At 42.6% G+C, this 15,850-nt stretch overlaps 2 protein-coding genes and 1 pseudogene across 10 annotated transcripts in view; 2 read left to right on the forward strand and 1 right to left on the reverse strand.

The window, feature by feature from the left end:
* LOC115154329 (clathrin heavy chain 1) overlaps window positions 1-12,098 on the forward strand; it is a 54,485-nt gene extending 42,387 nt beyond the window's left edge. For 2 of the 9 annotated variants that reach the window (XM_029700441.1, XM_029700442.1), the window contains 14 exons: window positions 208-353; window positions 668-851; window positions 1,030-1,222; window positions 1,459-1,616; window positions 1,798-2,070; window positions 2,606-2,923; window positions 3,089-3,220; window positions 3,392-3,502; window positions 3,697-3,867; window positions 4,177-4,398; window positions 7,786-7,806; window positions 9,844-9,919; window positions 10,182-10,202; window positions 10,668-12,098. In XM_029700441.1, coding sequence (XP_029556301.1) covers window positions 208-353; window positions 668-851; window positions 1,030-1,222; window positions 1,459-1,616; window positions 1,798-2,070; window positions 2,606-2,923; window positions 3,089-3,220; window positions 3,392-3,502; window positions 3,697-3,867; window positions 4,177-4,398; window positions 7,786-7,806; window positions 9,844-9,919; window positions 10,182-10,202; window positions 10,668-10,804 — 2,163 coding nt within the window. In that variant the 3' untranslated portion in view covers window positions 10,805-12,098. Of the gene's footprint in view, window positions 1-207; window positions 354-667; window positions 852-1,029; window positions 1,223-1,458; window positions 1,617-1,797; window positions 2,071-2,605; window positions 2,924-3,088; window positions 3,221-3,391; window positions 3,503-3,696; window positions 3,868-4,176; window positions 4,399-7,785; window positions 7,807-9,843; window positions 9,920-10,181; window positions 10,203-10,439; window positions 10,568-10,667 lie in introns of those variants that run through there. The other 7 variants (XM_029700444.1, XM_029700445.1, XM_029700446.1 and 4 more) reach the window with 5 other exon arrangements.
* Window positions 12,099-12,565: 467 nt separating this feature from the next.
* On the reverse strand, window positions 12,566-13,098 carry LOC115154332 (peptidyl-tRNA hydrolase 2, mitochondrial-like; annotated as a pseudogene).
* Window positions 13,099-13,602: 504 nt separating this feature from the next.
* The window catches only part of LOC115154331 (vacuole membrane protein 1), a 107,408-nt gene continuing 105,160 nt past the window's right edge, over window positions 13,603-15,850 (forward strand). The window contains exon 1 of the mRNA XM_029700457.1: window positions 13,603-13,856. The gene's annotated coding sequence lies outside the window, so the exon portion shown is untranslated. The remainder of the gene's footprint in view (window positions 13,857-15,850) is intronic.

The following is a 15,850-nucleotide window of genomic DNA, read 5'->3' on the forward strand; positions in this document are numbered from 1 at the left end:
CAGCTCTGAACCAGTATTGGGATCAATTCCATTCTCAATTCAGTCAATCTTCAATAAAGGTTTTTCAATTCAAGAACAAACTCATTGAGCTGCTGGAGAAGATCGTACTGTATAACTCAGCCTTTAGTGAACCTTCTGAATTGACCCAAATTCTGATTCATGCATCTACTCATTACCATATCGAAATCTATTTTCCCTCCATGTCAGGTGGTGCAGACAGCCCTGTCTGAGACCCAGGACCCAGAGGAGGTGTCAGTCACAGTAAAGGCCTTCATGACTGCAGACTTGCCCAACGAACTCATTGAGCTGTTGGAGAAGATCGTACTGGATAACTCTGTCTTCAGTGAACACAGGTAACAGAGCTACTAGAGCTCTGATACCTGTGCTCACTGTAGGCTGGGCTGTCCATTGTGTTTTCTCTCTAGTTCACTTCTGCCATCTTTTTTATACTCTTCCAAATCAATCTTTATTGAAAATGCATTTAAAATCGCAACACACTCTACAGTAAATGTAAAGTGAACTTTACAAGACAGTAACTTTACACATACAACTGTAAACTTAACATAGCTTTACATATACAATTGCTGAACTTTACAACTTGATTTCCGGGATGATTTGTGATTATTTGGTGTTAAGTGTTGATGCTGAGGGTCGTTTATTTATTCAGAAACCTGCAGAACCTGCTGATCCTGACGGCCATCAAGGCGGACCGGACCCGTGTGATGGAGTACATCAACCGCCTGGACAACTATGACGCCCCAGACATCGCCAACATCGCCATCAGCAACGAGCTCTTCGAGGAGGCCTTTGCTATCTTCAGGAAGTTTGACGTCAACACTTCTGCCGTGCAGGTGAGATGAACCCTGACCCACCCCCCAACACCATGTGGTATTCATATCACCCTAACACCATTTCAATCTCTTGAATATGGAGGTCTCAATGCCAGCTTCCGTTCCCCTTCTCCTTACCTTCAACATGATTGATACAGTGTGTGACTTCCTGTCATGGTATGATGTCTCTTCTCCCCAGGTTCTCATTGAGCACATTGGGAACCTGGACCGGGCTTATGAGTTTGCTGAGCGCTGCAACGAGCCAGCTGTGTGGAGCCAGCTGGCCAAGGCTCAGCTGCAGAAGGGCCTGGTCAAGGAGGCTATCGACTCCTACATCAAGGCTGACGACCCCTCTGCCTACATGGAGGTGGTACAGGCCGCCGACCAGAGTGGTAAAGATGTTGGGGCAAGCTATAGCTGGGATAGGGGGTGGCAGGGTGGGCTGATGGGCATTAGAATGTGTAAAATCTCCCAATGTCAGTGAATAAATGTCCTCGGTGTGTGATATGTCCAGCTGTTTTTGGTGACTTTCTGTAGTCATCAGCAGCTCACTGAATGACCTCAGGATTTAAGGTACTGTAACCTCCCAGCTTCTCTTAGCTGACTGTAATGTTCTGGTGTATATCAGGTAACTGGGAGGACCTGGTGAAGTTCCTTCAGATGGCTCGTAAGAAGGCCCGGGAGTCCTATGTGGAGACAGAGCTCATCTTTGCCCTGGCCAAGACCAACCGCCTGGCTGAGCTGGAAGAGTTCATCAATGGACCCAACAACGCCCACATCCAACAGGTACCGTTACTGTAGTCCAGACTGATGTATTAAACAGTACAGGTTATTGAATTCCAAGTCAATGAGAAATAAACTGATGTTCCCTCCTAGTTCACCAGGAACTGATTTTCTATGTTGTCGCAAACAACTCCCTATGTAAGACATTGATTGACATTCATACTCTTTCCTGCACACAACGAAGGTCGGCGACCGCTGTTACGACGAGAAAATGTACGACGCGGCCAAGTTACTGTACAACAACGTGTCCAACTTCGGCCGCCTGGCGTCCACCCTGGTGCACCTCGGGGAGTACCAGGCGGCAGTGGACGGGGCCCGCAAGGCCAACAGCACTAGGACCTGGAAGGAGGTGTGCTTTGCCTGTGTGGATGGAAAGGAGTTCCGGCTGGCCCAGATGTGTGGCCTCCACATCGTGGTGCATGCTGACGAACTGGAGGAGCTTATCAACTACTACCAGGTAAGACACACACAGCCCACTTTGTCTCCATGCACCTTATCCTCCTTGCTGCTAGATGCTGGCACAGTTTGTATGAAATTTGTATTTTCACTCTAGTCAACATGAATAGTTCTTATTTAGTCCACCTCTCTCCACAATCTCTTGATTGACGATCACATTTTGGTGCTTTCGAACCCCTTAGTGCTTTACCACTACAAACGGATGCCTACATGACCACCTTTAACCAATTTTCTCTCTCTCTCTCTCTCTCTCTCTCTCTCTCTCTCTCTCTCTCTCTCTCTCTCTCTCTCTCTCTCTCTCTCTCTGTCTCTCTGTCTCTCTGTGTCTCTGTGTCTCTGTGTCTCTGTGTCTCTCTCTCTGTGTCTCTCTCTCTGTGTCTCTCTCTCTGTGTCTCTCTCTCTGTGTCTCTCTCTCTGTGTCTCTCTCTCTGTGTCTCTCTCTCTGTGTCTCTCTCTCTGTGTCTCTCTCTCTGTGTCTCTCTGTCTCTCTGTGTCTCTCTCTCTGTGTCTCTCTCTCTCTCTCTCTGTGTGTTCAGGACCGTGCTTACTTTGAGGAGCTGATCACCATGCTGGAGGCAGCCCTGGGGCTGGAACGGGCGCACATGGGCATGTTCACCGAGCTGGCCATCCTCTACTCCAAATTCAAACCCCAGAAGATGAGGGAGCACCTGGAGCTCTTCTGGTCCAGAGTCAACATTCCAAAGGTTCTGCGGGCGGCGGAGGAGGCCCACCTGTGGGCGGAGCTGGTGTTCCTGTATGACAAGTACGAGGAGTTTGACAATGCCATCATCACCATGATGAACCACCCCACCGACGCCTGGAAGGAGGGCCAGTTCAAAGACATCATCACCAAGGTAACCCAATCAGTAATGTTTAGGTAGCAGTCATTGCTGTACATGATCTATTTGAGTTGATATTGTTAAGTGTATATTTAAAGTACATTGAAACATCTCAATACACTTTGCAATTGTAATACATGACAATATCTCTCCCTTTATCCCTTTTCTGTGACTGTGTAGGTGGCCAACGTGGAGCTGTATTACAAAGCAACTCAGTTCTATTTGGAGTTCAAGCCGTTGTTACTGAATGACCTGCTCATCGTGCTGTCCCCCAGACTGGACCACTCCCGTGCTGTCAACTTCTTCAGCAAGGTGAGACGAGCTCTGTCCCCTCCGATCTGCCAACACAGGAAACTGAAGCACTGTGACACCTTGTAGTTGTTAATCGAAGACTGTGACGTGCATTTCAATGTACAGCACAGTGCACTCTGCTTATAGTGAATGCAGTTCTAGTAATCAACGGTGTGTGTGTGTGTGGTCCAGGTGAAACAGCTGCCCCTGGTCAAGCCCTACCTGCGCTCAGTACAGAACCACAACAACAAGTCTGTCAATGAAGCACTTACCAACCTCTTCATCACAGAGGAGGACTATCAGGTGTGTGGTCAATTTTGGTTGGTTGTTACATTGTCAAACAATTAAGACATATTTGTGTTATCCTTGACTAGGTTTGGGATCTGGTCCTATGACAGTTCTAGTACCTTGTTTACTTGAAAATAAAGTATTTTTTACCTCATTGAACAACAGTTACTCATCCATCCTTTCTTCCTTCCCTCTCTCTGTGGACTCAGGCTCTGAGGACCTCTATAGATGCCTATGACAACTTTGACAACATCTCGCTTGCCCAGCGCTTGGAGAAACACGAGCTGATTGAGTTCAGGAGGATCGCTGCCTACCTCTTCAAGGGAAACAACCGCTGGAAACAGAGTGTGGAGCTCTGCAAGAAGGACAAACTCTACAAGGTACTCATTCATTCTCTTCTCCTTACCCAGGCCTGTTTCTCCTCTGACTGCCATTATATTGTCATTGAACCTAATTGGTTAGTAGAGAGGAGGATAATGGGAAATGTAGTAGATTGCCGCTTTTGTCTGGTAAGATTAGTGTTTAAGGGTAGGGTTAGTGGTCAAAATCCCATTGTGGAGTGAAGGTTTTCTAGCATGACCAGGATACATACCAGACAAAGTGGCTTGGTACTAAGTTCCTCTCAAACACACAGCATCAAGTCACCGCTCCTGATCTTGAACCTCCATCTTGTTTCCATCTTCCTCCAGGATTCCATGCAGTACGCATCAGAGTCCAAGGACACAGAGTTGGCTGAGGAGCTGCTGGGCTGGTTCCTGACGGAGGACAAAAAGGAGTGCTTTGCCGCCTGCCTCTTCACCTGTTACGACCTGCTGAGGCCAGACGTGGTGCTGGAGACGGCCTGGAAGCACAACATCATGGACTTCTCCATGCCCTACTTCATCCAGGTCATGAGAGAGTATCTCTTCAAGGTGGGTTGGCTGTCTTGACATGGCTATGTCATGTTGAGTGGGCTAAGCCAAACCAAGCATGGTGATTCTATTCTACACGTCCAAGGATGTTGTTGATTAGGGCATCAACAGAATTTCAGTTGTGGCTAATGCTTTCAGTGGGAGTAGGGTGAACTTTCCCCTAGACATTGATCTAGGGTCAGTTTGTCATTTCTAACCCCAAATGGTTAGGATTGGGTGAAAGTAAGCTGATCCTAAATGCCACTTTAACCCAAAGCCCTTTCCAAACACGTGGTGCAGTGATCTTCTGTTGCTCAGTCGAATGCTTTTAGCAGTTAGCCACTTTTGAAAAGGCATTTAACTATTCAGTAGCACAATGCCTTATTTTTATATGGTAAGTTGCTATCAGAGATTCCGCTAATATAAATCATTGAACTCAGTCCAGCAATCTAGACTTTGCAGCAGAGGTGTGTGGCATCATATAAATAGATTTACTAGAATCAGTATAATAGAATATTCTATTTGGAATAGAATAATTGTATTTCTATGTGGTGTGCCAATAGTCCTCATACTTTATACAGAAATACAGTTATTTCTTTTTTGTTTTTCTATCAACTTGCCTTTTCTTTTTAGTGCCTTATTTCTTCTGTCTTGAGTTTGATAGAAGCTAAACAAACCTCTCAGCTGCTTTTCCTTATACTCATGTCATTTGTTTGTTTCCCCTCTTTTGTTCAACATTTTACAGCTTTTTGTTAAGCTTTTTCCATATAAAACACGGTAATTGCTCTTTTGTTTAATGCTCTGACTAAATGTTACTGTACTCAACAGATTACAGACAATGGGTACAGGACAAGTGTTGTGTTAATGCATTGTTTCAAGGTGGTGGACCCTCTGAATATCAATGACAAGAAAACAAACTATTGGACTCTATAGAGAGGAACTCAAGACCTTTAGTTCCTCTCTCTAGTGTCCAATAGTTTGTTTTCTTGTCATTGATATTCAGTGCCAAGTAAGTGGAGCTCGTCATTGGATGCTGGGTGACTGCATGTGGGACTGCTGTGACTGAACGAGTCAGCATGTGCCTGTCTGCTCGGCATACATACATGCATACATGCATACATGCATACATGCATACATACATACATACATACATACATACATACATACATACATACATACATACATACATACATACATACAATTGAAGTCGGAAGTTTACACCTTAGCCAAATACATTTAAACTCAGTTTTTCACAATTCCTGACATTTAATCCTAGTAAAAATTCCCTGTCTTAGGTCAGTTAGGACCACCACTTTATTTTAAGAATGTGAAATGTCAGAAAAATAGCAGAGAATGATTTATTTCAGTTTTTATTTCTTTCATCACATTCCCAGTGGGTCAGAAGTTTACATACACTCAATTAGTATTTGGTAGCATTGCCTTTAAATTGTTTAACTTGGGTCAAACGTTTCAGGTAGCCTTCCACAAGCTTCCCACAATAAGTTGGGTGAATTTTGGCCCATTCCATCTGACAGAGCTGGTGTAACGGAGTCAGGTTTGTAGGCCTCCTTGCTCGCACACGCTTTTTCAGTTCTGCTCACAAATTTTATATGGGAATGAGGTCAGGGCTTTGTGATGGCCACTCCAATACCTTGACTTTGTTGTCCTTAAGCCATTTTGCCACAACTTTGGAAGTATGCTTGGGGTCATTGTTCATTTGGAAGACCCATTTGCGACCAAGCTTTAACTTCCTGACTGATGTCTTGAGATGTTACTTCAATATATCCACATAATTTTCCCTCTATGATACCATCTATTTTGTGAAGTGCACCAGTCCCTCCTGCAGCAAAGCACCCCCACAACATGATGCTGCCACCCCCGTGCTTCACGGTTGGGATGGTGTTCTTCGGCTTGCAAGCCTCCCCCTTTTTCCTCCAAACATAATGATGGCCATTATGGCCAAACAGTTCTATTTCATCAGACCAGAGGACATTTCTCCAAAAAGGGCTGTCTTTGTCCCCATGTGCAGTTGCAAACCGTAGTCTGGCTTTTTTATGGCAGTTTTGGAGCAGTGGCTTCTTCCTTGCTGAGCGGCCTTTCAGGTTATGTTGATATTGGACTCGTTTTACTGTGGATATCGATACTTTTGTACCTGTTTCCTCCAGCATCTTCACAGGTCCTTTTCTGTTGTTCTGGGATTGATTTGCACTTTTTGCACCAAAGTACCTTCATCTTTAGGAGACAGAACGCGTCTCCTTACTGAGCGGTATGACGGCTGCGTGGTCCCATGGTGTTTATACTTGCGTACTATTGTTTGTACAGATGAACGTGGTACCTTCAGGCGTTTGGTTCATCCTTGGAAGCAATTTCCAGACTTGTGGAGGTCTACAATTTTTTTTCTGAGGTCTTGGCTGATTTCTTTTGATTTTCCCATGACTTCAAGCAAAGAGGCACTGAGTTTGAAGGTAGGCCTTGAAATACATCTACAGATACACCTCCAATTGACTCAAATTATGTCAATTAGCCTATCAGAAGCTTCTAAAACCATGACATCATTTTCTGGAATTTTCCAAGCTGTTTAAAGGCACAGTCGACTTAGTGTATGTAAACTTCTGACCCACTGGAATTGTGATACAGTGAAATAATCTGTCTGTAAACAATTGTTGGAACAATTACTTGTGCCATGCACAAAGTAGATGTCGTACCCGAATTGCCAAAACTATAGTTTGTTAACAACAAATTTGTGTAGTGGTTGAAAAACAAGTTTTAATGACTCCAACCTAAGTGTGTGTGAACTTCCGACTTCAACTGTACCTACACACACACACACACACACACACACACACACACACACACACACACACACACACACACACACACACGTATTATATGGCTTTGAACGGAATAGTAGTCCTGCAGCTCTCTAGTCTAGCCAATGACATAGAGAACACAAGTTCAACCATGTCTGTCTATCAATAGAACAGGGCTAATGCAGTCTATACTGCTCTGCTCTCAATAGTAGTTTAGTGAATGGAACCTATAGCCTACTAAGTGGAAAACAGTTACATATTTTACTAGCAGCTGTATTTTTATGCATGCAAATGTGGTAGGTTAATCATTGTAGTGAGATCTCGCTATCTTCAAAACAATAGTTCTTAGGATAGAAACGATAGTTTAACAATTAAACTAGAGAAATTCAAGGCATTTTAGAGGAAGAAATTGTTCCAGACTACCTTTTAGACAGCAGTGTGTTAGTCTTTTCTTTTAGTTTGGGTTTCTTTTCTACTGTGTGGATATTTGGTTGCCCATCTTTGTATGCTGTCTCAGCCTGCTCTCTCTCGGTCTCTGCACTATGGTAAACTGAGTTATTTTTATTTTCTAAGCTGCGCTTCTTGAATTCCCTTCCAGGTTGATGCAATTAAGGAAAAGGTGAAAGTCTATTCCTATATTCCATCTCTCTCTTGCTGTTTCGTTCTTTAATTTAGGTTAATTTAGCCTGGAGCACTGCTATCAGGAATCTGCATGCATTGTTTTATTTTAATTATCCCATATGTTAGTTACACTGCTGCTTTTCCAAAGACAGACACACACACACACACACACACACACACACACACACACACACACACACACACAGTAGTGCCTTCTCAACTGGACTCTCTCTGACTGGGCAGCAGAGCGGTCTAGTAGATCTGTAGTTACTCACCACTGACAACCCTTAGTCTGAGGAAGTCTGTCATTGATGCCAGTCTGCCACTGGTTCCCAGTCCTGACCCTTGAACCCACAATGACCTTAAAATGCTTTTGATGCCCCAAGAGTGTTAATTTTGTAGAATAAATAACACCCATTAATGAACTCAGTCTTGAGTCTTCTGAGTGCTGGCACGTAGTTAAGACCCCCTCTCAAAATAGACTGCAAACCAGTTGTAGACTGCATTTAACCATAGTACTAAAATTGTAAGCCAAGAAATGCATTGTATGATCAAAGTTTGTGAAGCGAATGCACTTTTTTAGGACTGAAAGTAGCATAGCGGTTAGAGCATTTGGCCAAGCCGACAAGGTGAGAAATGAAATATGTCTGTCCTTGAACAAGGCACTTAACCTTTTTTTTTTCAGCGGCACCGTACTACTATGGCTACACTTATCTGGTGGGGTTTTTCTTCTCCAGAAATGTTTCAGTAGTGATGCCATTTTGTAGTGATGAAATTATATATTTCTCATGACTGAGTTCATTCTCATATTGAAGTCTTGATAGTGAAATACAACTTGTGCTGCAGCACTAGAGGTGGAGAAAATAAAATCTGTCTGTTAATTAATGTTGAAGTTAGTTCATTTTGCACGGGCAGTAGCTGAAAAGTGCATTCCTTCACAGACCTTTACACTGTATCCAAGAGAGTTTGTATGAAAAATGGGTAATGGTACCTGCACTTTGGGAAATGTTCTCTGGTTTGAAAATATGCACGTGATTGAGCACCTGCCAATGAGAATCTAGCGTCACTGAGAGCCTCTAGGAGATGTTGTTGGCTGTGCCTTGCTGTTGGTTGATGGGCCCCGAGTGGCTGGACTACCAATCATCCTGAGCTTTGACTCCCTCTGCGCTTCAGTACTTTTGCCTCTTTTTCATGCACACTATTTTAACCAATTGTAACACTACTACTGTAGCATGTTCTCCTTTTTAATGACGCCTCTGTTTGTTGGGATTTTGTGGGAAGAGATTTACTCATTATTTTTAATGTTCTTTACAAGAGGTATGGAGGGAACTGAACCCATTTTCAGCACTGAGAAGCACAGAAAAATAGTGAGAACAAAATAGTGAAAAGTTGTTTTTTACTAGCGCAAAATGCATCTTGCCTCTTACTGCAACTTTCAAACGCAATTACGTTTTCTCCCTAACAACTTTTGGCAGTCTGCTTCTGCAATGCTTAAGGTCACTCATTGGAGTTACAGTGGACTGATATTGAGCTAAAACTAAGCATGTTTGATTTCAGGGGTAGGGTGAATAGGTCCTAGATAAATCACCGCCTGGCAGTTAACATCGCTACATTAAAATAGCTCAGATGACAAAGGTCAAATGTTGATCATGAGATTTTGTACTCCTGTTGCATACTTGATATGGGTTTGGTTCTCTGCATACATAGCAATGTTAATCTATACCGAAAACATCACTTCAAGAGTGGCTGAATGGAGGGACCAAATTTCATTGAAAGTATTTTTCCTCTCACACACATCTTAATGGTCATCTCTCATATTTGTTCACTAGTTTTAAATGTGTGACGAAGGGGCAGCTCACAGCAGCCTTGTATGTGTTGCAAAGAATAATCACCTCGAATACACACCTGGAACAGTCCTATTAATTCAACTACTAAATGAAAGAACAGTTAATGAAGGCTTTTCCAGCACGTCTAGTCTTCTCTGGCCTTCCTGCTTGTAGCTGTTTATCATTGTGTTCTTTCTGACCTCTTCCAGGTGGACAAGCTGGAGACCTCTGAGTCCCTAAGGAAAGAGGAGGAGCAGGCAACAGAGACACAACCCATCGTCTATGGTAAGTGCCTCATGAATCATTCACAGCCAAGAATCTGACACGGCCAATGAGAACAGCCATTCACACCAACTCACTCAAACAGTGAAGATGACTCTCGTAACCCAGCCTTTTGTGCTCTAAGTAGTAAAGACAGGAAATAAGATGTAAACAGATTGATAAGATGTGTAAAGGTTTTGATATTCGTATCAGATGTCATTTCTAACGAATATTCGTATAGTCTGCTGTACCTGCACCAAAACTCTGGTATTTCTCATCCTAATAGGTCCTGATAACTTAGTAAATGGTGAGCAAACATGTTTTCAGCACTTATGTCCATAACTGATCAACACTCGCTTTCTCGTGGCTCTCTTGTCCCTCTGCAGCAGACAGGCTGTAGTCTTGTGAACAATGCATCTAGGCTTCCGTGTGGGCCAGTGGCTACTGCCTCTGACCTTGGAACACTTATGGCAGAGTCGGCATGGGTTTGAATCCGGCCGGCTGCCCTTTGACTCAATCTCCTCAACCTGTCTTCTCTCTACAGTCTGCTGTTCAAAAGAAAAATCATTAAAATAAAAAATAAAAGTTGGGCTTCCTTGGCACTCTGGAATGTTAGAGTTGAGTTGTGGCTTGTGCGCCATGTTAAAAGATAAGTTTAAATAGTCAAATCAATCGGCATCAAATTATTTGAATCAGTAAATTAATCAATTCCGGATAGATTCTAATCTTTGGTGTCAGCCCTACATGTGTAATGCCTATCTCTTTCCTCCAGGCACACCCCAGCTTATGCTGACTGCTGGCCCCAGCGTGCCCGTGCCCCCCCAGCAGGCCTACGGCTACGGTTACCAGGCTCCTGCAGGCTACCCCCAGGCACCTCAGGCCCAACCAGGCTTTGGCTACGGCATGTAAAGGTCTCCTGGCAAGCCCTGGAGCCCATCCATCTCTCTCAGCTCAGTCCTTCACTAGGCTATTACCATCTTCTCACAACATTTAGTGGATTCAAACAAGCAGTTTATTTTGTTTTTGTTTTCCTTTAAAAAAAACTCATGAAGGACATTATTTCTGTTGTCAAAGAAAAAGATTGGATCACAATTTTTCACATTCCATTATATTTACTAGATGCCATTTTTTTTTATGGGGAATGGTTTATGTACAATGAGGGGGCTTGTGGGAAGAGTGAGTCCTCTTCTTAATTAAACAAAGGTATGTTGTGAAGCATCTGATTTGCACTCTGTGGTGAAGAAACTAATGTAGAATCTCTTCATTTTGATGTGTGAGCAGCTTGTTCTATCAGTCTGTAAAATGCATTTAATTATTGTATATTCAGAAAGGAAAAAGCTACAATGTTCTTCTATATTTGAACATGACTGCTGCTTCCATGACCCACAAACTAGAAACACTATGTACAAATACCAGTAATGACCTACACAGGGTTAAAGGGGTTGTATAGCTCTAGAGAGATTATTTTAAGAAGCATACAAACATGATTTCCAAAAGTGAGTTTTATCCTTCCATCCCAAGCCTATGCAGGCTCTCCAGTTAGTCATTGAGTCAGAACGTGCGTAGAGATGAAGTCGATGGTGTCTTTGCATCTCACTCAGCTGCGTGAAAGACACTTTCCTTTCCTCATGCTGTAAAGTGCTCGTGTGGGACTATTCCATTTGGATGGATTGATTACGAGAATTAAAGAAGCTCTGTTCTTTAGTTCAGTCAGACCTGTGTATGTTACTAAACCCCCCCCCCCCCTCCTTGTGCTGCGGTTGGTTGGTATATGCTGGATATCGTGGTGTTCTAGGTCACTGTTCTTGATTGTACAGAAGAGGATATAAAACCTAATAGCCTTGATGTCCTGCCAGGTTTTCTTTGTGTGGCCAATGGTACCCTATTCCCTATATATAGTGCACTACTTTTGACCATGGCCCATAAAGGTTGTACTGCACTATGCAGGAAATAGGATGCCATTTGGGACTCGCCCTATATTTGTCTGATCTAATTGAAGAGACTGGTAATTTGGTGTTTTTATCAAAGGCTTGTGTGTGTATACAAAGAATCATTAACTCTCCCTCTACCCTATACTCTCAAAACAAATGACTAGATTTAAGTGTGCACTCAAATAGTTGATTGTGCAGGATCTGGATCATGATGAATGAAACGGCGGTTTTCTTTTCCACATAAAATAAAGGCTTCTTGTTTGTCAAGAAAAGTCTGGTCGGGTCTCTTTTGTTCCCTTCTCAACCTTGTTTTGTCTGTCATGTTTGTAAGGATGATAGACTAACACATCGGCCATGCACAGGTGTCAATGATTTGTGGCGATTCCAACATTTAGAATTGCCAGGGAATTAATTGAAAATGACGGCCGATGCAATAGGACTGCTGTGCACGGCCAATGTTTGTTGGTCTACCTTCACTCTTATGAACCTTTTTATCAAGGCATCCTTTAGGGAAAATCCGTATCACTATGGCTTTATGCTTGCCAAATGAGTGATGTACAATAGTGTTTTAATTGCAAGCCAGTGCTCAGATGGGTTTGGGGTAGTTTAAGTACAAGTGCACATTCTAAGCACAGCAAAAGATGTAGGCCTATTGGGTCTGGGTATCAGTTCTGCTAGGATGACATGGTTGGAGCTCTCAATGTATATACATAGTTCCCAGATGACCACTTCTTTGTGAACCAGGATTATCCTATTTCCAATACAGAAAACTCAAGTCCTAATTTGTATCTAATACAGTTTCAAGTGTCGAAGTGACTTTGTCCACGAGATCGGTGGGTCCAGGGCCTACTCCCAGCACAGCAAGGGACCCTGGTGCTATCTGGGTCCTCCCTGCATCTTGGAGCAGAAAGACAGGCAGCCCTACTTTGGCATGGGTTAGCAGTTCTATCACACTGTCCTCATCCGGAGCTTTAACCACGATTTTGGGCTGGCCGCAGTACTCCCATTGCTTCAGCAGCTCAGGGTTCCTGCGCTGGACCTACTTGTAGGCTGACACAGCGGCGTGTGAGCACTGGGCTGCCCTTACCCATCTTCAGCTCTGATCGAACCACCAGGTTCATTTTGAACTCCTCTCCCATGAAGCTGGCGTCCGCTTCGCCCCCACTGCCGTTTCCCATCGCCACTCCGATCCCGTAAGTGCCTGCCTAGGCGAAGTCCACAGCCCACTCCTTCCAATATTCAAATTACTACCTGGCCATACAGGGAATACATTTTGATACTGGTCAAACCATTACTTAGAAAAACATTGTAGGGCTTCCCTCATGCCCCTTTTCATGATATCAGCCACGTGAATGCTAGCTACCGGCGACAGAACATTAAGTTTGTTTGTGTTAGTCTTGGCTGTGCAGCTACACGTCGTGAGTGGAGTTACATGTAAATGGACTATACTAAACAAGTTAAATGTCTTGTGATTTATATGTTTTTCACACTCATAGCTACGTGTAGCCTACTTGGAAACTAGGCCCCAACATTTCCCACTCTGAATAGCCTGAAGCCACAGGGGTCTTGTAGCCTCTATTTCCCTATGTTGGAGCATTGCAAACCGTAAGTCAGGATGTTTGACCTGGTTACATGTAAATTGAACAACACAGGAGCTTTTCAGAATGTTTTGTTAATGTACAACAATGCGACAAAGTTGTCTCTTTTACAGTGGGCGGTCAGTTGGAAAGACTTGTTTTCCCCATTTTGTCGGCGTGGTCAATGGGAATTCCTTATTATTAATGAATATCGACTAGGAGTATTTCAGCTGTGCCTGTTGTGCCGTTTCACGCGTATCTACCCTCTCATTGGCTAGAATGGTCCCACCTGATCTCGCCTGCCTTCCATCTTTAAAGGACATGTCTTTCCCTTGTTAGAGAGGTCACTCGACCATCTTGTCAATATAATAAATCTTTGATCAAATAAAATACACGTCTGTTTCCTGTGCGGCAGGCTGCGCTTTTGACAGTTCGAGAGTGAAAAAGGAGAAGGTAAGGGGACTATTTGTACGGTTGATGTCTGCTCATTGTCATGGTGTGTTAACAGTAGTAGCTAGTAGCATAACATTAGGCCAAATGCAGTCTATCACCATTTGACATTAGGCTATCCTCTATCAGCATGTATTTCTAAAATGCTAGTTTACTGACGCGTGCCAGGTTTTGTCCAGCATATAAGGTTGATGATATTGCTATAATTACCTTAATAACATTTTATTTTGAGCCGCGTAATTTTGACCGAGTCCTTGATGAATGAAAATGGTCTAGTGTCTGTCTGGTGAAAAACATGCTTTCATAACAGCATTAATTAATGCCATCGTGTATGAATGAAGCCAGCTTAGTGTGAATTAAAGGTGATGTGGATTTGATGGTTTGGGGAAAACAAAACTAACGAATCTATTCTATTGTATACGTGTTATGCTCTATAATCTACATTGCATCTACTTACTGGTCTGTTTTGTTCAGGGTCAATTTGTTAATTTCTTGCTCTTGACTTTTCCTTGAGGATCTTTGGCTGGTTATCTGAATCATTTATTCTCTAGAGGTGCTAGCTGCCAAATAAAAAGTGATCTATGGTGCGATTGAGGCTATAAAATGTACACTTTTAAAGGGGTAGCAACTCCTGTCCTGACAGAATGTTGGGTTATAGCTCGAGTGCAAGGTCACATTCTCGGTGCTTTGAAAAAACGTCTCAAGCTTTATTCATACAACAGGTTATTGATATTGTCACACATTCGTTTTATTTTTGTCCTTCTGTACAGAGCTTGTCTGACAGCTGCTATCAATTCAGAGTGACATTCAATGGCTTTAGAGCTCAATGGGTGTCATGTTTTTACAAAGTTCTAATTTGTCATTGATTTAGATTATGGATGTAGGCCTATTACAATAGCATGAAATGCGTAATGAATGCAATAGCATGCAATGCATTAGTATTGCATTATAATGCAGTTATAATACAATTGTAGAAACCCCCCTGCCTTATATCACTTGGGTGCCTCATCACTCCTACAGGTCACCCCTTTAGTCATTATATGGTTAATTTGTATCTATATTAAACAAAAAGTTACATTTTAAGTGAGAAGTAAGCGTTGGTCTGAAGCTGAAAAATAAAATAAATTCACACGAACATAAAAATGCCTACTTCACCCATGCTCTACCAAGGTTTTCCAGCACACAGCTTTTACATACTACAGTAGCTGTGTAGGAAATTTGTTTAGGATTAAAACCTTCAAACAGCCTAATTCATACAAGGTAAAGTATTGGATTCTTTACAGAATACACTAAGACATTATCCCTTTCCATGCTCTTTTTAATTATATGAAAGCAGACTTCGCTTTTATACTTAATCAAGCCGGTGGTTTTGTGAGTGAACTGGTTTGTCTTGTAGTAATGTGGTGCCTGCCTGTATTTCCTTAAACCTTTATTTTAGCTATACATGTCATTGTGAAAAATGATATATTTTCCGTAATTCCATTTTGGTCAGCAGGTGCCCAACATAACAGGTGTTGGACACAGTCACTCATATAGATATAGAGCTTGTCTGTGTTCCAGATTTCTGTCACCGTTAGTTTACCCGTGTAATATTGAAATAAGCTTAGAACCACTTGTTTTGCAAACATAGTCCTCATTTAATAATTGCTGTGCTGATCAATGGACAGTTCATTACCTCTGTCAAATGAATATGTAGTCTAAAGTTATGTTTGTATTTGTATTTATTTTTGCAATAAGGATGGTGACGCTACAATAATACACATGTACAATTGGCCGGGCATGGAAGCGAGCGCACCCATAACCACCAGGACCAGCAGACACACGGCTCACAGCGTGAAACCAAAACACACAACATAAATAACTAAACACAAAACATACAATAATCACATTCCCATCCTCCCCCCTGATTGGATGACCTCAATCATATATATATATATATATATATATGTATATATGTTTATTTATTTATTTCCAACCTTAAGACAGCCACAAATCAA

Source organism: Salmo trutta, chromosome 19 (genome assembly GCF_901001165.1).
Source record: "Salmo trutta chromosome 19, fSalTru1.1, whole genome shotgun sequence".
In the NCBI taxonomy this organism is placed as follows: Eukaryota; Metazoa; Chordata; class Actinopteri; order Salmoniformes; family Salmonidae; genus Salmo; species Salmo trutta.